The sequence below is a fragment of the Pteronotus mesoamericanus genome, unplaced genomic scaffold (assembly GCF_021234165.1).
Source record: "Pteronotus mesoamericanus isolate MK-2021 breed Mesoamerican mustached bat unplaced genomic scaffold, CSHL_Meso_final contig_56, whole genome shotgun sequence".
Classification (NCBI taxonomy): domain Eukaryota; kingdom Metazoa; phylum Chordata; class Mammalia; order Chiroptera; family Mormoopidae; genus Pteronotus; species Pteronotus mesoamericanus.
Window position 1 is genome coordinate 6,689,175 of NW_026555201.1, and position 26,052 is coordinate 6,715,226.

At 44.1% G+C, this 26,052-nt stretch overlaps 2 protein-coding genes across 3 annotated transcripts in view; one reads left to right on the forward strand and one right to left on the reverse strand.

The window, feature by feature from the left end:
- RASSF3 (Ras association domain family member 3) overlaps positions 1-12,337 on the forward strand; it is a 72,815-nt gene extending 60,478 nt beyond the window's left edge. The window contains exons 2-5 of the mRNA XM_054580052.1: positions 1,631-1,738; positions 4,279-4,516; positions 6,160-6,269; positions 9,699-12,337. Coding sequence (XP_054436027.1) covers positions 1,631-1,738; positions 4,279-4,516; positions 6,160-6,269; positions 9,699-9,848 — 606 coding nt within the window. The 3' untranslated portion in view covers positions 9,849-12,337. The remainder of the gene's footprint in view (positions 1-1,630; positions 1,739-4,278; positions 4,517-6,159; positions 6,270-9,698) is intronic.
- An 8,891-nt stretch (positions 12,338-21,228) lies between these two features.
- GNS (glucosamine (N-acetyl)-6-sulfatase) overlaps positions 21,229-26,052 on the reverse strand; it is a 41,262-nt gene continuing 36,438 nt past the window's right edge. For both annotated transcript variants that reach the window (XM_054580050.1, XM_054580051.1), the window contains exon 14: positions 21,229-24,004. In XM_054580050.1, the coding sequence (XP_054436025.1) occupies positions 23,926-24,004 (79 nt within the window). In that variant the 3' untranslated portion in view covers positions 21,229-23,925. The remainder of the gene's footprint in view (positions 24,005-26,052) is intronic.

The following is a 26,052-nucleotide window of genomic DNA, read 5'->3' on the forward strand; positions in this document are numbered from 1 at the left end:
TCAGTGTTGACTGTCCAACGTGGGCCATCAGACTTCCCCAGGACCGCGCAGAAACGGAAAAGTTTCTGAGATAATTTATAGTCAGCACACCCCTCTCAAAGTCTAGCATCAAAGGACTTGAGGCCTAAACGGATCAGGAGCCATTTTGTCGTCTTCTGTGCAGGCTTAGAACTAGCCAGTCTGCACGGCACGCGTAGGATATAACACCAGCTCCCAGTGAGAAGGCGGGGACAGATGCCTGCTCGGAGAGTCTCCAGCTGTGAGGACGGTGTGATGAATTCGCTGGGAAGGTGGCATCTCTTCAAAGGTTTTATTTGTGGGGATAAATCATTTGATTTTAATTGAGCTTCCTCTTTTCATCTTGAGGATCGTTAGGTCTCTTTATCTTTTCTGAGCTGCCACTCTGGTTCCAATCTGATTATACAGCCCTTCTTTAAGTTTTCAGACACCCAAATGGGAACTGTGGGCACCTATCTGATTTAGTGGAAACAGCATAGAGGACCTGGATTAAAATTGAGTGTGGTCTCCTAACTAGTTCAGTAGTCCCTGGCCAAGCCATTTGACCTCCGTAGGTCTCAGTGTCCCTGTCTGCAATATGGGGGTGCTAACTAGCTCCTTGTTGGGAGGACACGCTGTGGAAGTACGTAGTGGTTTCAGTGATCATGCGGAGTTACTTTGGGATCTGGTTTCAGGTGAGTTCCATCACTTCTGCAGAGTAGTGAAGTTTCTACTGGCAGGTTAGTTTACTTCTTACAACTTGATCTCATGCGGAAGCTGGAATAACAACACCTCCTTGTTAAATTGCTGGGAAAGGTAAAAGCAGTACAAGTTAGGTGCCTGATAAACCTGGCTCCATGGGGTCACAGTAGCTTGGGCTTCTCTCACGCAGTAGCCTTTGCATTATGGCATACACCGGTTGAGCTCTTTGAGACGATAAACCGCTGGTGAATTCTTCACAGTGATTAGAGCCATATTGTTCCCTGCAGAGAGTGAGTGGGGAGGCAGGGTGGGGTGGGACCGGAGGGGTGGGGGGTGAGAGTGGGTGGGGAGGGGAAGTCTGGCTACTGTATCTTGACAGGAGGATTAGTATGGAAAACAAATTTCCTTCTGGTAATTGTGTATAATTTGACAGATCAGTGATTCGTGCCAGTTAACTTTTATTAACTACTATATAATAATGTAAAGCTCTAAGATCATAAAGGTCATAAAACTTGCTAAAGAAAAGATTTTGGTGTGTGTCTTTAAATATCATTTAAAATGAAAAGAGCCAGTCTAGCAGGTACTTGGAGGGAATTGTGTTTTGCAGAAGGGAAAGTTAGCAAAGACAGTTTTCCAAATTAATTAAACATTAATGTTTAAAGAAGTATTGGTTTTGGCTGCGGACAAATTGGTTTTTGACATATCCCTCAAGAAGACTGCAGTCTGAAGGAAGGAGATCCATAGTTGTGAATGAGAGTTTGAAATTGAGAGGGGGAAAATGCATCAGTGAGTGAGAGAGAGAGAGAGAGAGAGAGTTTCAAGGTAAAGTGCTCCACAGTTAGTCATAGTGGTCTCATGTGTCAAGAATCCTGGCTTATCTGCATTTTTTTGTATGATTGCTCATGTGTGGCATGCCTTGTTTTTCTTCTAGGATGTGGAGAAAGAGAAGGAAACCCACAATTACCTCAGCAAAGAGGAAATCAAAGAGAAAGTTCATAAATACAATTCAGCAGTCACAGACAAGTTGAAGATGACCTTGGTAAGTGCCCATAATACTCCTTAGGTTGACAGAGGTCTAAAGACAAATACCCGTTGTTGCTACTGCAGTCTATCTGTAGTTTCAAAGTCCCGGAATCATGCTTGCAGAGAAGTTTAATGGCCAAGGTGTTGTAGGTCAGGAAACTGTTTCTGCATCTCTCAAATTAAAGCTGTATTTTGAAGTACCTTTATTTCAAAATCAGTTAAATGAAGTTAAATTTTATTTTAAAAGATTTTGTGCCTGCCCCACCCCCGGCCCCCAAACGATGTTTAGCATTGAGTGTAATCATTGCCTGTTTAACATATAGGTGGTAACTCAGATTCTAATGAGGCAATACCTACGTTTTATCTTGTGTAAATAAATTTGGAAGTATCAGGAAAAGGGTTTTGTGCCAGTGGATTGGAATATAACTGAACTCAGACTTTCCTCAGCTGGTTGTCCCCAGTAAGACTAAGTATGTAATGCCCAGCTTCCTACACATTGTTGATTCAGGCTCTTGTAACATTGTACCAACACTGTTTGAAGCTCAGTTGGGGGTAAGGGTGCAGCGGGGGGAGCACAGAGCCGCAGAGCTTGGTGGGGAGGAAAGGAGAGCCGACAACAAAGCTGGAGTATTTGTGTTCCTTTAAACTGGACTGGTCGCCTGTGCCTTGCCCCACTGTGCCCCACCCTCACCTCCCCAGCTTGGTGACTTTCCTTCCAGGCACCTGCCATCCCTTGGTGCCGGTTTCCCAGGGCCTTGGACCCCTGCCTCTGTCTATTGACTGTGAACTGACAAGAGTTCAGCAAGGGACAGGGTGACCTGTTTAGAACAGGCCCTACTGAATTCCGTGCCCCCGGGGTAGGAGCTTTTAACTATAAACCCTTGTGATAAAGGATCCTCCCTAGTGGGACTCCACCAAAAAGCAGAGGGGGGCAGATGAACTCAAGATTAGTCCTCGTTATTTCAGCAGCGATGCTTCTCCTTTTCTAACAGTTTTCATCCAGGTAGAAAAATTCCAGCCCCCTCCTTTGGAGATTAAAACAGATGCAAGTTTCCATGTTGTTTCATAGATAAAAAATTCAAGCATCCTGTAATACTTTCCACAAGACAACAAGTGAATTTGTATTGTAAAGTGACCATGTGGAAAGGGAGAAAAATAATGGACCATAAAGAGGTTTCTAATGTCCTTTAACTGTGTCATTTATACAGAATACCTGAGGATTTATTTAACCAAAACATTAATAAAATTTGTTCTAAATGTATTGAATGTAAAATAAAAAGTGAATTCAACCATAACTTAAGACAGGTGCTAAAACTCATCAAATTGTGTATATTAAAAATATTCATTAAAGAAATTATTTTAATTATTTTTAGAGAAAGAGGGAGAAAGAGACACAGAGAAAGGCTGATGTGAGAAAGAGAAACATGGACTGGTTGCCTCTCGTAAGCATCCCATCTGGGGATGAACCTGCAACCCAGGCATGTGCCCTGACCAGGGATGGAACCAGCGACCTTTCACTTTGCAGGATAACACGCAACCAGCTAAGCCACACTGATCAGGGCAAAACATGCACTTTTGGGGTATAAAAGTTATACTTCACTAGAGCTAGTAAAAATATATGTACATATAGAAGGAGACATAAATATCATGTTAAAACAAAAAAGATAAGTGCCTATATTATATCTGTAGTTCACACTGGAGCTTGAATTTGTTTTAAAAATATCGCTGCTTGAAATGCACCATTGAGTATCCTGTGCTACATGGGATATATTTCTGTAAAAGAGTTTCAGTGAAATTGGTAATCATAGTACATATGATAACGGCCAGTAAGATTGGAAATAGCTTGTTTTCTTACTGCTTACTCCTTGCTGACTTAGGTATTTCAAAGTCCTAATTGTGACCTTCCTTTTTTGTTTAATAGCTGGTCATCAGTTACAGATGTCGTTTCCTTTGAGCAGCTAGCCTAGACCTGTCCCCCAAGCTTTAATAGCCTTGTGGTTTGGCCAGCATCTGCCGCCGCAGATTGTGACCTTGCCAGTGGGCCCTGACCTTTCACGTGCAGCTTCCGAGGCGTGAGCCTGGACCTCCGTCAGCAGTACCATGTTGGGAGGCCGTCTCCGGTGGCCACATCTGCCCTACAGACCTCGCCTCTGGAAGCACTTTGCTGGGCTGTGCTAACCCCCCTCAGAGACCGTTCCCTCTGGGGCAGTCTCTAGTGAAGCTCTGCCACCGAGCTGTGAAAGAAAAGAACAGGAGAAAAGGGTGTTTCGCCCTGGCTGGGTAGCTCAGTTGGTTGGAGCTTTGTCCCTATACACCAAGGTTTCAGGTTTGATCCCTGGTCAGGGTACTACAGGGAGCAACCAATGAATGCCTAAGTCATTGGAACAACAAATCGATGTCTGTCCATCTGTGCCTCTCTCTCTCTCTCTCTCTCTCTCTCTCTCAATAACAATAATAATAATAAAGTGTGTCACGTCTGTGTTTTGTTTCAATACAATCTTTTCCTGAGATGCCCCCATCAGCCTCGCTAAGTGTGTGCTTGTCTTCCTGCTTCAGAATTCAAATGGGATTTACACTGGCTTCATTAAAGTGCAGATGGAACTCTGCAAACCTCCGCAGACTTCTCCGGACTCGGGGAAACCCGCGCCCAGTAGCAATGGCTGTATGAACACTCTCCACATCAGCAGCACGAACACTGTTGGGGAGGTGATTGAGGCCCTGCTCAAAAAGTTTCTCGTGACTGAGAGCCCTGCCAAGTTTGCACTATATAAGCGCTGTCACAGGGAAGATCAAGGTATGTGCCATGCTTAGAATGAAAGTCGTCTCTGCTTTTGTCTGCTGTCCTCATTAGCAGAAGGAAGGCTAGTGGGTGTATAATCTCTGGTCAGTTACAGCGGAGCCAGGGATGGGTTCCGGAAGACATGGTGATCATGACATGAGCTTCATGCCTCCCGGGATGTCCGTCTTTTTGAGTTGGACAGTTGTGCATCTGAAGAGCTCACACGCATCCACACGAGATAGGTTTTTATGTATATGGGGGATGGCTTCGATTTTTTTTTTTTTTTTTTTTTTGGTAGCTTTGATTTTAATGCTCTTTAGGACAAAAAAGGATGCCCCTGTGGATGAAGTCTGCAGCAGCACATCCCACATTAGAAGTGCATCTGAACACGGAGTGGCCTGGTGCACTCGTGGTCCCTGAGGCCTTGCGGATGGGGAGGCCCATGTGTACTGCTGCACATTTCATGTTTACTGACGTAACTGGCGCAGCCCCGGGCTCTTCCCCCTCTTTAGTTTGTCTCTGGCCATTACACTGGGGTATTTTGGCACCCAGCCCCCAAGAGGCACTTAAAATGGGTGGGTAGATCTGGGGTCTGCCTGTCTGAACTTAATACCCACATTCAGTGGGCAGAAAGAGAATATTAAATTTCTGCCTGAAACAGAATAAGATATTCCAGATCAGGTATTTGAGCAGAAATGGACCCCAGTGGTGGACAGCAGTGACTGACTAAGTGCTAACTGAAGAACGGGGTCTGTGTCTGTGTGTGAGGGGTCACCTATTTACGTTCTCTGGTTTTTCTAGGTAAAGCCTTAAGCAGCTCTAGAAGACAATACTACTAACCTAACATGATAGGAATGCCCTCACGGCATGGGGATGAAACCCAGCTAGTTGCTGAGTGTACATACATTTTTTGAATCCGTACCATGGACTGGGCCCTGCAGAATACAAGGATGAATGGACCGAGGTTTCAGCCCTCAAGTCCACAGGCTCAGTGAGCAAGGCGAGTTCACATCTGTAGGGAAATCCGCACCTACAGTGCAGTGGCACCCAGAAGTGCCAAAATCACGTAGAGAAGCTCAGATGGCATTTTTATCTTGCCAGCTGCTCTGCCATCTCACCTGGACTTAGCTGTACAATCCTGTTGAAATACTACCTTCATGGCTGGCGAATCGTTTAACACCATAGGCGATGCCAGTACTCTGTGTGTGATGAGACACATTTAGCTGTGCTTACGGCCACCAAAGCTTGTATTGCAACTGCTTAGTTTGTTTGTGGCTGCTAATTCTAAGTTAATTTGCAGAGAGATTTGCTCCTAGAGCTCTGATTTCATATGCTTTGGATTGTGTTGAAAGGGGTTGCAGATTCTTTTTTAAGTTTCTTATCTCGCGTTCTCCAGGGAGGAGCAGAATTAATTATAAGCCATTTGGGGGACGAATACCCATTTAAATTCATTCATGAAAATTATTTCCTTTTTGACCAAGGCACAGCGCATATTGTGCAGCTAGAAAGAATAGATTTCCTTCCACTGTGGGTCACTGGTAGTGAGATAAGGAGAACGTTGCCTTGATCTGGAGGAGGGAGGGAGGGTCCCGTGTGTGTGTGGTGGAGGGAATGAGTCAATGCTCTGCCTGCGACCTGCTCCTTGTTTCCTTACCCAGTCTACGCCTGCAAGCTCTCAGACCGGGAACACCCTCTCTACCTGCGTCTGGTAGCAGGGCCCAGAACAGACACACTTAGTTTTGTTCTCCGTGAACATGAAATTGGAGAGGTAAGTGATTGTACATTACTGCTTTAAACTACACACGCCAGCTGGTCCTGTTTTATTGCTCTAGCCTAGCGATTTTACCACTAGAAAGGAGGAAGAAGGTGGGGTGGGGAAGACAGGGAGAGTGTTTGCTGTTGGGTTGGTTAGTCCTGTGCAGGGCAGCTTGCGGTGTGTTTTGAATGGTTCGAAGTGAACCTAGGGTTAGTCTATAGTATAATTCTTTTACAACACTCATTATATTGGTCTGCGATTTTCAGAGGTAGAGGAAATCAAACTTTTACTTGATCTCCACCCAAAGAGTCATTTTCACCCCTTCTACATCTAAATTCCTCTAATCCAGCTGAACTTTGAAAGCCGACACTCTCCATATGTTTGCTGCTAACAAAGTCTCCAGGCTAATTTGCTCCAAAGGGAAATAAAAGGGAATTCAATCTCTTTACGAGGAAAGACATTTAACTTTGTAGAATCCTTTTTTTTCCTCTTTGCCCAGATGATTAAGAAATTATGCTTACGTATGTACCATCATTTGCCATTTTCTTTCCAGGGGGGATTGTATTTAGGCCAGTGCAGTTGAAGGAGAAAGCACTTTAGACTGTCCTTGTAGATCAAGTGTCAACTTTAAAAGGACACTCGAGCAAATCTCTAAAGCTCTGGGTCTCACTCAGTCTTTTGTCTGGAACAGGAAATGGAACGAATTGCCCGTTTTGCGACAGCAGCAAAAATAGGGTTTCTGGGTTAAAAAGTTAGGGAACTAGGTATGACCTTGGGTAAATCTGATCTTTTTGGTCCTCAGTCTTAAAATCTGTGAGGTGTGGGACTGAGGACTTTAAAAAGTAGTTTTAAGTCACAAATTAGAAATGTATGTAAACATGCTTTGTAAATACTATGCTTATGTCAGTGTAAATTGGAATTTACTTTGGAGAATTTTAGGAAGACAGTAATTTTGGACACTGGAAGTTTCTTTTGATTCTGATCTGAAGTTTTTAAGATTTGCCATCATTCTGGGGAGGAAACTGGGCCTGGCCTTGTAACTGGCACGGGGAGGCGTTCCCTCAGATAGGCCTGCTGGATGTTATCAGCAGAGTCTGGCCAGTGTTTAATTTTCCTTGGTATTGGTCTTTTAAGTATTGCACGTAGTTCAGTGCAATGAGAGCTACATTCGTTGTTTGGGAGGGAATTAAGGTTTTGAGATTTCCATTGTGTTTTAATGTTCTGAATTGCTTTATTAGACTTGTGCATGGTGCCCTTGCTCCTCAGCGCGCCAAGGTTAACCAAACTGAGGGAACGAACAGCGCTGTAGCTGTCAGGGACAGGGAGGAACTTACTTTATTTTGGGGAACATTCGTGATAAATAAAATTGTAACTTTAAAGATTTAAAAGGATATTCCAGTGTAGAAAGTTTTGCTCTCCTAGTCCATGTTTCTCATTTTCTTTAATAACCAAAATCCATTTCCGGGAACCTTCTATCATTGAGCCCACTTGCTGGTTTTATTCCATCTCCTCTCTGTTCACTGCATTAGGTCTTCTCCAGGCTTTCCCCTGCCCCACACCCCTGGGAATTCTTTATAAGAGTCGGTCCTGGCTGTTGTAGAGATTCCCAGCCAGGAGCCAGGGCCCCTTTTTGGGACAGCAGGATGTGTAGTTCGAAAAAAACTCCTAGGTGATACCATATAGCCTTCCTGACATTCACTGCTCTAATGAAAAAGGAAAAAGCAATGCCAAAAACATGTATTTTGTGTCTTCTAAGTACCAGGAGCTTTTAGGGAAACAGAGCTCAGAGCCTCAAGGGCAAGAGACAAAGCCCAAATAGTGAGAAGTAAGATAGCTACGATCTAGGTGAGAGGGATGCTCAGTAAATAAATATAATAATTTTTATAGCTTTTTTAAAAACAGATTTTATTTATTTTTAGAGAGAGGGTAAGGGAGGGAGAAAGGGATGGAGAGAAACATTGGCGTGCGATTGGTTGCCTCTCGCACACCCCCAACCAGGGACCTGGCCTGCAACCCAGCCATGTGCCCTGACTGGGAATTGAACCGGCAACCTTTTGGTTCACAGGCTGGCATTCAATCCACACCAGCCAGGGCTTTATATCTTTTTTGATCAGGGTTACCAGTGCTCAGTGAGAACTTTCTAATAGACTTAGTCCTAGATGGAAAGGGAGGGGAAGAAATCATGGAAGGCTTCTTAGGGAAAGTGGCATTTAAGCTGAGACCTGACAGTTGAGTAGGAGTTCTCCAGGCAAAGCCGAGGAGGGGAGAACATGTGCAAAACCACTTGGGGCAGTAAGTGAGGGCGTCAGTGTAAGAGAGGTTAGGGTCTTCTCTTACACTTAGCAGAAACAACCAAGGGAAGCCAGTGAATGATTCTAAGCATGGGAAGGTCATGACTAGATTTGCATTTTACAGAGAGTACAGTAGTCCTCCCTTATCCATGGTGGCTGCATTTTAAGACCCCCAATGGATGACTGAAACCGCAGATAGTACCAAGTCCTTTTGACTTAAAGGAGGCACTTTACAGCTTCTCTTTGTTGTATCTGAATTGCCAGCATCACTACTCTTGTGCTTTAAAGTAAAATAAGGGCTACTTGAGCACCAGCACTGCAAAATTGGGACACACATTCTGATAACCAAGATGCTACTAAGTGACTCAGGGGCAGGGAGCATATACAACATGGAGACACTGGGCCGAGGGGTGATTCATGTCCTGGGAGGAGGAGGGGTGGAGCGGGTGGGTCAAGGTTTCTTCAGGCCACTCACGATGACATGCAATTTAACACTTAAGAGTTGTTCATCTCAGGAATTTTCCATTTAATGTTTTTGGGCCATGGCTGACCTGGATAGCCGAAACCATGGAAGGGAAATTGCAGGTGTGGGGCGCGGGGAATGACTTCCTGTTCAGGCTGGCTCTTTGGGAAGTAGATCAGGGAGCATGGAGTGGAGTGAGGAGGCCAGGTAGGAGGACCGGGCGGTGGTGCCTAGCACCGGGGGGAGGCGGGGGGGGGGCAGTTGAGATGGGCAAAAGCATGCAGACTGGAGAACTGTTTAAAACGGACACGATTAAATGGATCGTGGGCAGTAAGAAAGAAGACGGTGACAATGATGTCTCTAAGTGGAGGGAAGAGACGGACGGAGTGTGGGGCTGTTTCTAATGCTTCTGGGGGTCCAATCAGGAGTGACCGTGTCTAGAGGACTGGGGGACGTGCAGGCCCCGGGCTTGGGAGGACGACGGGAGCGGGTGCGCAGCTGAGGCGGGGTCGGCGTGGCAGGGCTGGTGACGCAGCGGGGCTCCTGTAACCAGGGCCTCCGCGGCTCACGGGCCCTGGGCCTGGAGCACGGGGAGGGGAGCCCCGCCCTACCGTGTGCTCGTGGGCGGCATTCCTGAGTCCTGGCAGAACTGAACACCTGACATTTTTCTTTTCTGCCCATTCCTAGTGGGAAGCCTTCAGCCTTCCAGAACTGCAGAACTTCTTGCGTATCTTGGACAAGGAAGAAGACGAGCAGCTGCAGAGCCTGAAGAAGCGCTATGCGGCCTACAGGCAGAAGCTGGAAGAAGCCCTCAACGAGGTGTGGAAGCCCGACTAAGGGCTCCTGTCACTCAGGGCGGCGCAGGGACCGCGGACAAACCGGCAGCAAGTGTCTCTTCTCGGAGGGCTTTGCCTTGCCCTGTGATGCGAGGCGCTTCCCCATTTATCTCTAGATTTAGTTCCCCGACCTGGGCCCGCGGCACCTGCGCCCTCGGAGCCTCTGGAAGGGACTGTGCGCTCTTGTCCTTACAGCGCTGCGGCCACACCTCCTGGCAAGCTGAGACTCAGGAGCAGCTGCAGTGCTTTGAAGCATGGACTCTGGGTTTTTGTCTTCTCATTTTCCTCTAGTTATTTTAATTATGTGAAGATGATGTTAAGCTTAAGGATGTGCACATGATTTTTTAAAAGCTTAACAAGGAACCTGTCTGAATACTTGTCCTGTGTTGAAACTACCTGTCTGGTTTTGTTTTGTTTTTTGTTTTTTTTGTTTTGTTTTGTTTTTTAATATCAGAGGGAACAGCCATGTGAATTGAAAGGCACAGGAAGCTAGAAACTCTGAGGACTTTGTGAAGGATTTTGGAGAAGTTTGGCATTTCAAGAAAGTAAAGAGCAGGTTTGGAAGAAGGTGTTAGTGGAGATTGGGGGAGCTGTGAGGGTGGGTGGTTTGGGTGATGAGTAGCTCGCAGAGAAGAGAAGGGTGTATTTGTTTGTGAAGGAGTTAAAAGCATTCAGTTTTGAGGTATGAAACCCATTGTAGGATTGCTTCATTTCTTGGTGAGTAACATGTGGGAACAGAGCCAAAGAAAGTCGAGCTAGACCAAAAAGGGGCTTATAAGTGCAGCTGATGGGAAAGGCAACATTCCAGCAGGTGGGTCTTGCGGAGCTGGGCAGAGCCTGGAGCCCCCTCAGTGGCCCAGCCCCCGGGTTCTGCCTTCCTCACGTGGAAGGGCAGTTGGTGCAGCTTCTCGGGCAGGTGCAGCAGGACTACTTGCTAACTCCTGTTAAGTTACAGCTTTTTCCTGAGGTTGTCTTCTTGTCTTCAAAGCTAAAAAGGAGTCAGGGTAGGGGCACCTGTTTCTCCCCGATTGTTAGCCAGGAGATTTGTCAAGGAAAGAGCTCACACACACGTTTGTGACAATCACTCCCTTCCATTGGCCTCCTTCCCTCTCCCTTTCTCTCCTTCTCCCTTACTCTTAGAAATTGAAGTGTGTTCCTGCATAATGGAGAACAGGGTTGTGGATGAAAGACCTAATCCAGTCAGCTCCTGAGTCCCAGAGGAGGACTTGCCTGTGAGGAGGGCGGCAAGGAAGGGAGGAAAGCCCACCCCCAGCTGACCACAAGAGGGGCTCTTCATGGGAACATTTCAACACAAGTGCATGTTCCTACCAACCAAAGAAAGGCATGTGCAATAGGAGCCTTCCTTAAAGCAGGTTAAATAAACTCACTCAATGGAGCAGTTAATCTGAAAACAGTGGGAAAGGTGTGCCGTGGTTCTAGAGGGGGATTTACAGTCTATTTTTTGTCTTGATTTTTTTGTTGTTTATAAATTCCCAAGGAATTGTTAATGCTTTGGTGACACCTAATGGATTCTTTGTGAAATTCCAAGGTGCTTCAGTTCTTTGCCTTTTAAGTGAACTGTGCCTTTTATTGCATTTCTCTTTCCCTGTCCGTGGCTCTTGTGGCCGTCAGAGAACACCCATCTTGTTGGAGGCAGATGGAAGTGTCGGTGATGCTATGCCACACGTTACTGAGACAATCGTATCTTCCTAAGCTTTTTAAAGAAAGTTGGAAAAAAGAAAAGTAGAACTAGCTATAAAATATGTATGGCACATCTTGTTTAATTTTGCATGTAACTTCTTTTTAGTACATTGATGAGGTTGTAGTGTTATTGTCATCCAACACTTTATTGTTCAGGGAATGCCTTTGTGGTTTTTATACTGGTTTTACTATTCAGACTATAGCTTGGGTTTGAGTATAGTGTTATCAACCACCTGGTCCTTGTATTACCCATCCCAGTAAGCTTATATTTTGTGAAGCATTTCTTTCTCAGATTAAGACACTGTTAGAACCTACAGTAGTAGTCAATGGGTATCTGTGAATTTTTTTTTTTTAACTTGAAGCAGATTGTCTAAAATAGGCATCCTCACCTGTGTTATCCAGAACCCTGTTAATTGTCATGTGCACTACAAGTTTCAATTTGGAAAACTTACTGTGCAGAAATTCTGTCAGCTCATGGTTCTGGAAGACTGATGTTCTCTCCAAAACACTGGTTACTGAGGCAGCATTGTTAATGCAAAGAAGAAGGGTCCCTGAGGCCACTGGTTTTTAAAAATCATTGTGCAAATTCTTATGTTAAATTAAACTAAGCTTTGCTGTAATACTGTTTTCTCTTCAATATGCGATGGTACAGGAATGATGTTAAATGAAGGGGTAAGTATTGCAGGGGAGCATTTTAAATTGCAGACATAAAAAGTTATAATATTTATAATTTTGATGAGTTTTAAGTTTATTTTATAGGGAAGATTTTTCATCCCTAAAATTGTTTTTGGAATGACAATTTGTTTCCATTATTAAAAGTTGATATTGTTAGTTGACGTATGTGTGTTTTTATTTATGATGCTGCACCAGATAAATGAAGGTCACAGGAATGGGATAAACTTTTGCAGATACCTGGGGACACATGCCGAATGTGACAAGTTTTACTAGGTTTGAGTGGAACACATTTGTTCTTTCACATGTCATTTTTCCTTCGCCTTGTCCTTTGGGGGAAAAAACCCTAGCTGAGTGTCTGCCCATACAATCCATTACTAAAGCAGCTGTTTTAATCATGAGATATGCATATATTCAAAGTGTATAAAGCATGTGAACAGTTTAAAGAATTACAAAGTGGGACACCCTGTGGCTACTACCAAAATAGAACATTGTAGGTTCCTTAGAAATCCTCTATCCCCCATCCCCCAATTCTTATCCCTGAGGTCCTTGAAACACAACATAAAAAGTATTAGTATTATTTTAGTCAACCTGACTGTCACATGGGTGAGGAGTGTTTGGTGGTCAACGATGGCGACTGACTGGGTTCACTCGCTCCTCCCACCCCACGCCCCTGTGCACCGCCTTCAGGTCTTAGGCCTGCAAGCCTGCGGTAGGTCAGTGTTTTTGCTACTGCACTGCCCCCTAGTGGCAGTGAAGTAGCAGAGCGGCGCCGATTATAGCGGGGAAACGTTTCAAGTGCTGTAGCTGCTTCACAAGGAAATAAATACATGGTAGAAAATGATGGCTCTATATGATGTTCCTTTTTCACTGAAATATCCAGAGGAATCTAATTTGGGAAGTCAGCCTTGGCTAGTATCCAAGGTGCAGGGGGATGGTTTGAAATTTTTATTCTTTTAAGGGATTTAGCTTCCTGCCCTAGGCTTCTCTTCAGAATTTGTCACAGATTGATAACTTATTTAAATAAATATTTATATGTTACAAAGTCAGTTCTCAAGGATTGTATATGGGACTCTGTCAGATGATCCCATTAGGGGTTTTGTATTTTTGAAAGAGGGAAAGCCTCTATATGATATTCAAACAAAGTGCTTACTGTGTGCCAGGCATTATTCCAAAAAGCTTCCTATGTGTTACCTCATTTCCTCCCCCTCAGCCCCATTTTGCAGGTAAGGAAACAGACATGCCTCAGGGTCCGGCAGCTTGCCCACGGCCCCTCTGTGAGCAGGCTGCGCCCCAGCGGTCCGGCTCTGCCTCTCCACCCTCTTCCTGGGAGCGCATTCCAGCCTGTCAATTAAATGGCCTGTTCAAAGCCTTTTTGGTTGCCTCTAATGGGCAGTTCACCTGAAAGCAGGTCTCTCTGGGTGTAGTTGGGATTTATGAGACACGAAAGGACAGCCTTGATGTCAGAATGCTGTATCATTTTTGTTGTTGTTCATTTAACATTCCATTGAAGTGATTATATGAAGTTACGTAGAGGGAAACATTTGCCTGTGTTACTGTTTGCAGGTTCTGTTGCATGAGAGAAACTGACAGGGCAGGTGACTGAACCCAGTGTCCTCACTACAGTTAGCGAGATAACCCCCTGCAACCACAAAGAAGAGTAGCTTCAGAGTTCCAAGTTTGGGAGGAGCCCCCAAGCACATCAAGGATGATCCTCTTCAAAAGAACATAGGAAACTAAGTGTTTTAAGTCTTTAAAGTATACACTTGTCTGGTGAATCACTGCTCGCTTTATTAAGTGTGCAAGAAAGCAGCTTTGTATAAAGATTGCAGGGGGATGGGGCCGGGAGAGGGGAGTGGGCAATGAGAGATAATAACTGCAAAGTTTTTGGCTTTATTTTGTTTGGTTTTTGGTTAGTGGTTTTGGTTTCTTTTGGCCAAATTTTCCCTTTAATTTTACAAGGTGAGAATGGAGGGGTAGAGGACAGACCCTTTTTGATCTTAATCGTTTCCAAAGACAGTTGAGATTCTCAGGTTTGGCTGAGGTAGCACTTGGCAGCAGCTGACCTCCAAAAGTTCCTCGCTTCTTCCCATTTCCAAGAAAAGCGAGTATTGGAGCTTTAAGATGTGCACTTGCTTGCACACACACAAGCTAAATCTGGGTTTGGCTTTGTTTTGGGAAGGAGTTCTGTCAACCAGGATGGTTTGTTTTTATCTTTCTAAACAAGGAGCCTTACCTTTAATGGGCCTCGATCCTGAGTGGCACAGATCTGGCGGTGTTTGCCCCCTCCCCTCACTTTACCCACCCTTTATGGGCACGTGGGGTTAATTAAACCCTGTGCAACTCCTTTTCTCTGAAGTGGAGTTCTAGGGGGCTCTGCTCTAGAGGGCTTTCAGATTTTCAAGTGTCGTAACATTTTCTTAAATTCTAGGCATTCTGGAACAGCAAACTGTAGTGTCTTGCCAAACCTTAGAATCCTTGAGTTATTACAACAATAGAGAGACAACAAGCTTGTATTCCAATTTCTTAATCTGAACAATAAATGGTGTCTTCATAGTCTTTTCAAAATGGAAAACATTTCAAATTTTTTCTTGCATGTGTGCTCTCTCAAGGAAAATGTTCAAAGTTGATAATTTTTTAGTAAAAAGCATGTTTTCTAATGCCTTATCAATAAAAGATGCTTCTCTGAGAACACAAGGGCAGCAATAGAAATTGAGGAACTTGGGTCTCAGCCTTCAGAAAAGTCCAAGTTCCATTGCCTTTTTTCTTCTTTTTAAAAAAGATTTGATTTAGTTACCTTCAGAGAGAGGGGAAGCGAGGGAAAGAAACACTGATGTCAGAGAGGTGTGCACCCCCGGTGGGGTCCAAACCCGCAGCCCCGGCATGCGCACTGACCGGAACTGAACCAGCGATCTTTCACTTTGCAGGATGATGCCCGACCGGCCACAGGGGTCGGCGCGCCTTTTTTCCAAGTGCACTTTCCTTTGGGGGTTTGTGTGTGCTGGGGAAGGGAGTGAGCTTCAAGGAAGACAACCAGCTAGTGTGCCGGGGTGTGGATGAGGCCATGAGGGATGTTTCTGTCCTGTGTCACCTCGTGCTCCTCTCAGTTTGCTTTTTAAAATTCTGTTCTGCAAGGTGATCAATTGAGTAGGTATTGTGAAAAGTTATTTGTTATGAAGCCAGTGATTGGGAAAGGGCAGCGTTTAGGATCTGTTGGAAGAGATGTCAAGAGAAAATGGCATCCCTGCATTGAAATGTTTCCTTAAAAAAAACCTGAATTTGTACAAGAAAGTGGTGAGTCCTGCATATTCCTAATTTTGCCTAGTTTCTGAAAAGCTTGCCAAATGACATGCTGGTATTACTGCTGCTACCAACTTCTTGATTCCCTCAGAAATTCAGTTTACAGTTTTCTGCAGTAAATACAGCTTTGGTGCGTAGGGTCAGTAATATTCTAACAACATTTAAGCTTTCATATTATTGGAAATACAGTAAGATTTATGTTTATTAAAATGAGAATTATTATTATGGTTCTTCACTCCCTGCCTTTCTTCCTTTTTCTTTTCCAGCCAACAGCTTGGAACTAATTGCAATCATATTTGAGGAATGAGTATATCTGGTTTACTGTCCAGCTGTTATATCTGTATTATAATCATCTTTTTTCCAGACTTTTTATGTTAGTTCTGTTCATTGCACAAAAAGAAACTTGAGTAGAACACCAAGTGTTTTAATTTCTTTCAACAAATATTTATAAATCACCCTGAGGATGTTAGGTACTGGGTAGATTCCAGTGAGAAAGAACAGCATGACCCTTTTCTTCATGGAAACCAGAGGCCACCTGTAATGCAAACTGGCAAGCGTAATGAAGGTCAAGTGCAGAGGGTTATGAGAGTTTAGGAGATTAGGGAAGGCTTCTCGGAGGAAGTGAACTAGAGCTGAGATCTTAAGGATGAGTAGGAGTTACCAAGCAGAACTCATAACTTCGATGAAAATTTCCTGCATAATGGGGACTGGTTTCTGGGGTCTTTTGGCAGCATGTAATGTCAGCATTACTCTCGTGTTTTTCCTCCATTATGAGAAAAGAACTAGGGTTAATTTCTCCCTAGGTTGAGTTCCTCTTTGGCAGCAGAGTTAAAACTTACAATGGCAGTTGCTGTGGGTCAGACCAGCTTTTTTCCCTGTAAAGTGTTGGCTTCTCTCACACGGCTGATGTGAGGAGTGAGAAAGATGGTGAATGTGCATGCCGGGAATTTGCATGCCGGGAAGCCCGATACCATGCAAGGTGGCATTATTTTGCGAGTTCTTGTTCCTGCAGTGGTTTTCATGCCTGCTCTACCCCTGGGCCAAGGTGCTGATACTAAAATTCATCTGGAAGCATCCCCCAGGATGCAGTTTCCAAGGGGGGCATTTTTCTAAGCAGAAACTTTCTGGTTTTTAAACTCAGGCTTAGGGAAGGAAGTGGAGTTACAAGCAGAGCACTTAAGATTCTAATCTAGGGTGACTGGAAGCTCGAAATCACTGCCTTCTTTTGTGCTCCCCCTAAACACAGTGGCAGAGTGTTGTCTTCTCTGGCAGCTTAGAGCCCAGTGCCCAGAGCAGCTGGGACTAAGGGATGCCTGTGCTGTCATGTCACTGTGAGGCGAGAGCCATGCTGAGACACCCAGGCCTGGGGGCCGCGTGGAGGTGCAGTCGGGGGCGGGGGCTGTCCTCGGGGTCGGGGGGCCGTCCTCCACTCTTGCTCCCGCTCAGCATTGTCCTGCACATGGCTACCCGCCTCCGCACCCCCCCCCCCCCCGTCAAGTCATCTCCTGGACTGGGTCCTCGGCTCACTTTGCATCTCTCCCAGCTGCAGAGCACATCTGTGGGACTAAACATTCTGTAGACCTCTCCGGAGACAGCCACTTGTGCCACTTTGGGGCAGGAAGGGGCTTCTGCCGACGGCCCCTGAGCTGCAGTTTCCTCAAGTCCGTGTTCTTCCGTGGCCGAACCCTTACCAAGGGCCTTCTGTGGTACTGCAGGAAGACGAAAGGGGCAGGAGGACTGAGGCCTGTTTTCGTTCTCCCCTGCAGGGCAGAGAACCAGAGCGGGCACCTGGGCTTCGTTTTTTGTGGCAGCAGCCACGAAAGCAAAGTCAGAGGCTGAAGGCTGCCCTGCTAGACTCAGAGTCAGTAGTCACTCATTCCAGGCTGCTCAGAAGAATCCAGGCGGGCACGCTGATCTCAGGCCTAACGTTGCTGCTCACCTACGCTGGGAGGTGCTGGGAGATGGGAGGACGGGAAGAGAAGTGCGCAATGCAGCCGTTTGCAGCCATTTTCTTAGGGACTTAAGCAAGAACAGAATGAGTTGTGCTTCTGAGTTCCTTTCCTAGCTTTGGGACGAGGCAAGGGAGTGAGTGAGCGTCTTGATTTGGACAACAGGTGCATCAGACACCAGGCCAGAATCCTGACACGCTGCAGCTGCGAGACCTGCTCGGCCCTCCTGTTCTGCGCTCCCCCGCGCTAGCTTTGTGAGTTACGGAGACCCCGGCAGAGGAGACGGATTTGTGACTGGAGCCTGCCAGCCAGAGAGAGTCCATTAAAATATTTTCCGCCATGTGCCGAGAACATTTTAGCAACTATTTCAACAAAGAAGCTTCTACTTGGTTTTAGTAACAATAGCTGGGAGCCAGTGTTGATAGTCCCAAAGCATGTAATGTACATAAGACTCCCTCCTCCCTTTGGCAATAAATTGAGCCTTTACCAATAGACTCTAGCTTTGCCCTCTCCCAGGTACCTACAATTGGATAGATTTTGACAAAAGGCATGACTCAGTTTTTCCCTGGGTACACCTGTATTGGTTATTTTATGAGTCAAGTATTGCTGCATAACAAATTACTGCAAAATCAGCAGCTTGAAACATTAACGTTTAATACATCATGTGGTTTCTGTGGGTCAGAAGTTTGGAACAGGTTAGTTGAAGGTTCTGGCTTATGTGTGGGGGCGGGGCAGGGGTGCCATCTCATGATCTAAGGTGTTGGCTGGGCTGGGGGATCTGCTTCCGAGGTGGCCTCTCTGCTGGCTCGGGACACTTGCCGTTGTCTTCCCACCTGCACCACCTAGACCTCGCCCTAAGGCTACCTGGGTGTCTTCATACGGTGGCAGGTTTCCCCCAGAGTAGTTCGAGAGACAACAATGTGGAAGTGGCTTATGAGCGAGCCTCAGAAATCACACCATTACCTGTGTCCTGTCCCATTGGTGGCGTGGACCAACGCTGATGCATTGCAGGAAGGGACCGCACAGGGTCATTAGGGCCACCTTGGACACTGGCTTACCACAGCCATGCTGGAAGTAGGTAAACGAGGTGTGAAGAGCAGAGCTCTGTTTTGATTTCTTTTCCAACAGCCATGCTGTGAAGTGGGACAAGGAGCCACCTGAATTAGGGTACCTTCATTCTGTCTGCAGCTAGTTGCCTTGTAAATAGAGATATCAGGAGCAAGTTCTCTTTTCCTTTTTTTCCAGTGTTAACATTTGCTTTACATATTAAGGTGTTCCACTGTTGGGTGCATAAATATTTAAGGACCTTATGTCCTCCTGTTGGATTAATCCCTTTATCATTGTACATAATCCCCCCCGTCTCTGATTACAGTGTTTTATAGTTTGTCTGATACATGTATAGCTCTATTTTTTGGTTTCCATTTGCATGTAATATCTTTCTATCCCTCCACTTTCAGTCTGTATGTGCCTTTACATCTTAAGTGAGCCTCTTGTAGGCAGCAAGCATATGTATAGATGGGTCTTGTTTTTTAATCCGTTCAGCCACTCTTTTGATTGGAGAATTTAGTCCATTTACACTTATTGAACGATGTGTACTTACTGCCATGTTCATTGTTTTCTGGCTGTCTTGTAGTTCCTGTTTCTTTTCCTGCTCTCTTCCTTTGTGGTTTGATGACTTTTCTGAAGTAGTATGCTAAGATTATCTTTTGTGTATATATGAGACTACAGGTTTTTGCTTTGTGGTTACATTGAGGCTTACAGGTAACAACTGATATTTCTAACAGTCTACTTTAAGTTGAAAACTACTTAAGTTTGAACATGCTAAACCTCTATTTTCACTCCCCTTTTACGTTTGGTATCACATTTTACATCTTTTTATCTTATTACATAGTTTTTTAAATTATTACATAGTTTAACTTTCATGTTTAGAGGGGGAGGGAAAGAGGGAAACATCTATGTGTGGTTGCTCCTCAAACGCCCCCTACTGGGGGCCTGGCCCGCAACCCAGGCATGTGCCTTGAATGGGAATCGAACCAGCGACCCTTTGGTTTGCAGGCCAGCGCTTAATCCACTGAACCACACAGCCAGGGCTTACTTTTTGTCTTTTTAACCTTCATACTAACTTTACAAATGATTAACCCACTACTTTTTATTGTACATTTACCTTTACTAGTGAGATTTATACTTTCAAATGTCTTGTTACTTAATAGTACTCACTCTCTTCAGCTTGAAGTCCCTTAAGGATGGTTTAGTGGTGATGAGTTTTCTTGCTTGGAAAACTGTCTCCTTAAACTCTGAGTAACTCTGCCAGATAGACACCTCTTGGTTGGAAGTTTTTTATAAAGTGCTCTTTTTAACTTAATGTCCACTAGGTCAGGAATAGGTCGTAACCAGTGGGCAGAGTAAGCACTCAGATATATGATGGAGGGGAAAAATCCTTTGTAAATCAGGGATGGGAGTCTAACAGAAAGATGGCTTTGAAGCCAGATCTTCTTTAAAATCCCGACTCTAATTAGTTTTTTAAACTTGCATAAATTAAGCTGAGGGGAAAAAACCCTTCCTGCACAGCTAGTTTTAATCCTAGCACTAATTACAAGCATCCTTAGTATGTCTCCCCTTTGCGGACCTACCAGCATTAAGTCAGAGCTGCAGCTTAAGGGGGATGTCAGTGGATCTCAGGTCTCCTGAGCAGAAGGTGGTCATTGCAAGCTTCTCCTTAAGGACCAGGATTTAGAACAGTTACCTACTCTCCCATACTCTTGAGTTAGCTTCCGTGTCCCACCTTTAAATCTCGTTTTACGTAATTCCTAGGCCATCAGCAGCAGTCTCTGCACAGCGTGTGTCTGGGGCCTTTGGGTTCTCGGGTTGTCTGCTCTTGCCTCAACAGGCTTCAAGGTACACATATGACCAGTCCTTTAAACCCATTGCTAGTAGAGGAGGATGATGAAACAAAGGCTAATTCTGTAGGGAATGTGGTTCTATGCGGCAGGGAAGTCTCAGTGAAAATAGTTGAGATAAAGTAGGAAAATGGATCTGGTAGGGTCTGCGAGTAAACTTTCCCCTTTTTCTTGTTGATGGCTTCACACTGTGATACACCCAAACTGCCTGATTTTCTGGGAGTAATCTGGCAACTTTATGGAATCTTCTAACATCTTGTTTTTCTACTTGGCCTTCATGATTTTTAAGATATGAGGCAACTTTCTAGGTCTGAGGTTGGCAAATCATGTCCTGTTTTTGTAAAGTTTTAGTTGGAATGCAGCCACCCACTGAAGTAACTATTGATTAGGGCTACTTTCATGCTACAACAGCAGACTTTAGTAATTACAACAGTGACCACAAAGTCTACCAGCCTAAATTACTAACTTTCCCCTTTTAGGAAAGATTTTCAACTTCCACATGAAGTTAGCTGGGGCAGTGGATCGCATGACTGGATTATCAAGGCAAAACTCCTAGGAAGGTAAGCCTCGTTTAATTTAAAGCCAGCCAAGGCAGGATGATCTTTCTCCACAGCTCTAAATGCATGAAGACCTATCAGGATTCTCTGCGTGGTGCTTGTTTGGGGACCCCAGGCAGCAGGGACCACGTGTAGGAGAGCTTTCCAGGGATGGAGAGACTGTAGCACCCGACATGGAAGTGGCCAGTCTCCAGAACTTGGTGAGTGATTAAAACATGAAACAGCATCAAGAAAAAAAAAAAAAAAGCATCTTGTCAAAATTACTACTTGTGGACTAAAACAAAGGACACATTTCCACTAGAACAGAAATAAATTTTAATTTGTTGAAAAGTGCAGCAGTGAACAGGGTCCTTTGAAGGGCACTTTCTAAGTCAAATGACTGCAGTGACAGAACCAGGGCAGGATAACTTCTAGGAACAGATGCTGTAAACAGGAATCCACAAAATTCAGTGAGACGTAAGTGGTGGTAAAACTAAAGAACCTAAAGAGTTCCATCTAATTCCTTCAGGGGGTCAGGTGGAATACCCTTTGCTTTTTCTCAATAAGGATCCTGGGACAATTCTTTTGTTAAAAAAGCACTAATTCTTAAGACACTTAAAAATAAATTTAATAACATTTTTAATAGATTATAACTTCCATGGCTATCATGACTATTTTGTACAAAAACCCTAGTGTTGTTAATTTGTATTGACAAAAAATGTACTGACCAAAAAAAAAAAAAAAAAAAAAAAGTATCTTGCAACAGCACCATTGGTCAAATTCAAAGATGTTCAAAAGGGGTATCCTACTTGGTAATTTTTACTTGAGGAACAGCTCTGTAATAGATTTTTTTTATAAGGCAAAATTTATTTATTCCTATGGCCTCTCTTCATTACTAATGGGTATACAGTTCTCTACTCTGAAGAGTATGAACAGATATGAACCTGTCCTTCTTAAAATGGAAAATAATCAAAATTTGAGAGAGTACAATTGCATCGAGAGTGTACAAGCCTCTTGTAGTGGGTCCCTTGTACAAAGATATTTTCAAAAGTCCAGTGCACTTTGTAGTCTACTCGATTATATAAGCTGGGGCCTCTTAATGAAAGATAATTCTAGCACAGATCCAGCATGAAGCCTGTCCAAGAGAAACAGGTAGAAGCCCTTCTGCAGTTAAGGAGGAGACCTACCCGCAGAGAGGGCCTCACTGCATCCCCATCACCCAACAGAAGTCCGCTGGGTTTAAGAGCAGTGTGACAGGGATGTGTCGGCGCTGACTTGTGGATCACTCTGTGACTGTACCTGTTTCCAGGAACCAGCATCACAAATAAGTGAATAAGATGACATCACAGTACAAGACCTGGTAAGAGTTGGTGGTTTGTTTTTTTTTATTTGGGAATAACTATGGCATTGATTTGGAAGTTAAGTAATGTTAAGAATCAAAAGTATAGAATAAAGCTGATACCCATGTTCAATACTGTACTTTGCTGTTAGTTGCAAATTTTTATAATTTCTTTCCCTAAAATATTCACAGCAGAGGTGTTCACTTCATTTGCCTACTTCACCTCTAAGTGCCATCAGTTAATGGGATTGCATGAGGTAAACGAATAAACGCAACGGCTAGTAACCCACCACGGCTAGCTGGCATTCTGAGAGAAAAGTTGCTTATGACCATGTCTTACAAAGTGCTTAAAGCTCAACCTAAGACCTTAAATAAAGCTAAAATCACTACTGCCTGAGTTGAACAGGTTACAAACCACAGCTCCTCCTCCTTTCTGGTTGTCCCTCCACCAATTAGCCTTCTTGTGAAGAAAATGGTGGAAAACAGCATTGGTCTTCGAGCCAAGAAACAAAAACAGGTGTTCTAAATAGTGTGAGGAAACCTTAACAAGATCTGGTTTTCATGAGAATAGTGCATGGGGCCCAAATTACACAGGACTCTAAAAACAGGAAGAAATTTAAAGGGAAGTTGGGGTGAAGGAGCTGATACTTTCAACAACTAAGAAATTTTTATCTTAGCAAATGAACAGAATGTCAGCAAAATGCAGAGTATGTCAAAACAACTTCACACGTGGGGCTGAAACCCAGCCTCCCTGCGGGACAGGCACTTACTGCACCCCAACTAGAGTCCTTCAACCTGCCAACCTGAGAGCCCCATCTACAAAAGGCCCTCAAACGCTACCCTCACCAACCCTTGGAAGTTCCTCTTCTCTGCTGAGATATCTAAGCCACTTTATTTTTCCATGCTCGGCAGGGGGAAAGGATTGAGATAAGAGACACTCCCTCAACACCGCTGGTGTTAGCTGGTACTCCATGTGGTGAGCAGCCGCCGGAAAATAGCTGACTCTCACCATCAATAGCCATCTGGAATTAGCCTGTTCCAAGCCTGCTCTTCTATTTCAGTGTAGTACCAGTCCAGAATTCCCCCCAAACGAACAGCGCTTGGTTGACAGGTTCTGAATTTGCGCCCTTATCACGTCATACTGTGATGGGTATTACAAACAATCTATTTCTGCTACTCTAAAGACAACGGTACTTGTTCTTAATCAGATGATTTAGCTCTAATAGATATTCTTGAAGCCATGTGATGTTAGTATTTTTTGATCGTGGAGTGTTCGATCTGAAATGCTGTACAGGTCCTTTGATTTTTAGTTCAAGCTATAGATCAAAAACATTCCCCCCTAAAGCACTGCCATTTATCTGAATGGATTTATAAATTCAGACTTGGACCACATGGGGAATAATCAAGAGCTGAAGCCCTAGGACAGAAAGGGGATGGTGAGAACAAAGACCTCAGGAGCAGTCAGAGCAGCTGAATGAAGGGACCAGGGACAGCCACTCCTGACAGAAGGGCAGAGTTCACAGTTTAACACATTGCACAAGCTGGTCAGCTGATTGGGTTGCTTTTTAAACAACTTAAAGCCAGTCCAGAAACTCTTCCAGTTGTGGCCTTGAAGACTAGCTACAGACACCTACTACAATCACTTCATCAAAAGAGGCATTTGGGGACCCAACTGCAGAGGTCGCTACAGAAGATGTTTTGAAAACCTTCGTGTCCTGCCACCACCGTAATTGTTGAACATGAGGCGGGGGTCAAACCTGTATCTGGGGAAGAAAAATAAAAGGCTGTCACGTTAACTGTAGTTACCACTGAGCACTTCTTTTAGAATGTTAAGTGGAAAGGGTATCAAAGGAACAATTAAACCACCAGAAGGGAATCTAGTGGTAAAACGCAGTATAGGGCATTTCCATCGCAAGTCAGCCGGCATAAAACAATGTAGTAGAAGGAGAGAGGAGGGGAGGAAAGAAACAGAAACCAGGTTAACCTTGGAAGGCCTGAGGAAGAGGCAAGATTTGAACTTGGTTGGTTTTTTTTTTGAGCAGGGGGGGTGATCCGTAAGGTATAAAGCAGCCTGATGAATGAGTCCAGCCCTTGCAGAAGGCCCTGCCAGTGGCTCCAAAACCCTTCTTGTACAGTTAAGTCCCAGACTGTGGTGTGCACAGGTGTGCACCTCAGACATGAGTTTAAATCTGGCTCATTACGAACTTAGGTAAGTCATTAACCCCACTGACCACTAATAAAATAGTAAGGCAACTTATGTACAATGTCTGGTACATAAAATGACTTATTTTACCACCCGTGGGAAAGTTTCAGTGAATGCAGAATGTAACTTGAGCTGAGACTTGGCAAACATACAGACTTACCATACATGTCTGTGAAGGCTGGAAATAACATTGTATTTTACTTTTTCTTGTAATCTGCTATCTTTGGGACAAACGAATTCTTTCTATTATTTTAAAGCAGTGGCTGGCCAATTTTTTTAAAGAGCCAGATAATAAACACTTTAGGGTTTGTGGGCCATACAGTCTCTGTCTCGGCTACTCAACTTTACTCGAGTGTAAAAGCGGCCACGCACAATGTGTCAGTGAATGTTTGTGGCTGTGTTCTAACAGGCGGTGGAGGGACTGGGCCTGTGGGATTCTACAAGCCTGAACGTTAGGTAGAAGAGAATAGGCTATGGCCAAGGAATTTTTAAAAAATGAGTTCTAAAACGAGAATCCAGATTCTCTATTCATTCCCATGTTGGGATGGCCAAAACATGTGGTTTTTCCCAGTAAGATGGCTCTACTAGCACTTAGTTATCTTTAACTGCATTTGAAACAATTTTGTTAAATTGTATTTTGACAGCTGTCAATATCAGCATGCATTTAAAAAAACATCAAAATTGGTGAATTTTTGTGTAGCCATTTTAATACTGAAGATGGAAAAAAATATGCAACATGTTCAGCATATTATGCTTTATTATTTCAAGAAAGGTAAAAAAGCAACTGAAATGTAAAACAAGATTTGTGGAGTTTATGGAGCAGGTGCTGTGACGGATCAAATGTGTCAAGAGTGGTTTACGAAATTTTGTGCTGGTTATTTCTTGCTGGACGATGCTCCACAGTTGGGTAGACCAGTTGAAGTTGACAGCGATCAAATCGAGACATTAATTGAGAACCACCAATGTTATACCACACAAGAGATAACTGACATACTCAAAATATCCAAATCAATAAAGTACTGGTGAAAATAAAAAATGTCTTATTTTACAGAAAAAACTAAACAGACTTTTTGGCCAACTCAATACATTCCTCTCTAATTTGGACTGAAGAATCACTTCGTATAAAGAAGGCTAAATAATATTACTAGTTTCCACTGGCTTAAGACATTCCTTCCCTCTGTCCTACAATCAGAGTCTAAGAACTGAAATAATCTTTTCCCAGTGAAAGTTTAGTTTTTCATTTTATAATTTTCAAGCAAAAGATGACAGGTTTTGCCACAGGTGGCTCAAATTCATGGCATGCTGAGCCCAGTCTTAGTGGTGAGGAGTTACTTTTCAAGAGGAATGAGAGTGGGAGGAATACAGCTGACTTAGTAAGTGGTAAACATCTTTCCTACCTTTGAATACTGCAGTGGAATCATGTATTTCAGCATTCGAAAGTCTATACCTTCTATTTCATTGTCTGGATTTAATACATTAAATTTACTGGCAAGTATTCACATTTCTGAGGAGTGAAAATGAACGCATATGCTCTTGGAAGTGCTGGGAAAAGGGTAGCACTCGGTCAGTTACTCTAAAGAAGCCCCAGCTGACACCAGTGCAACCGAG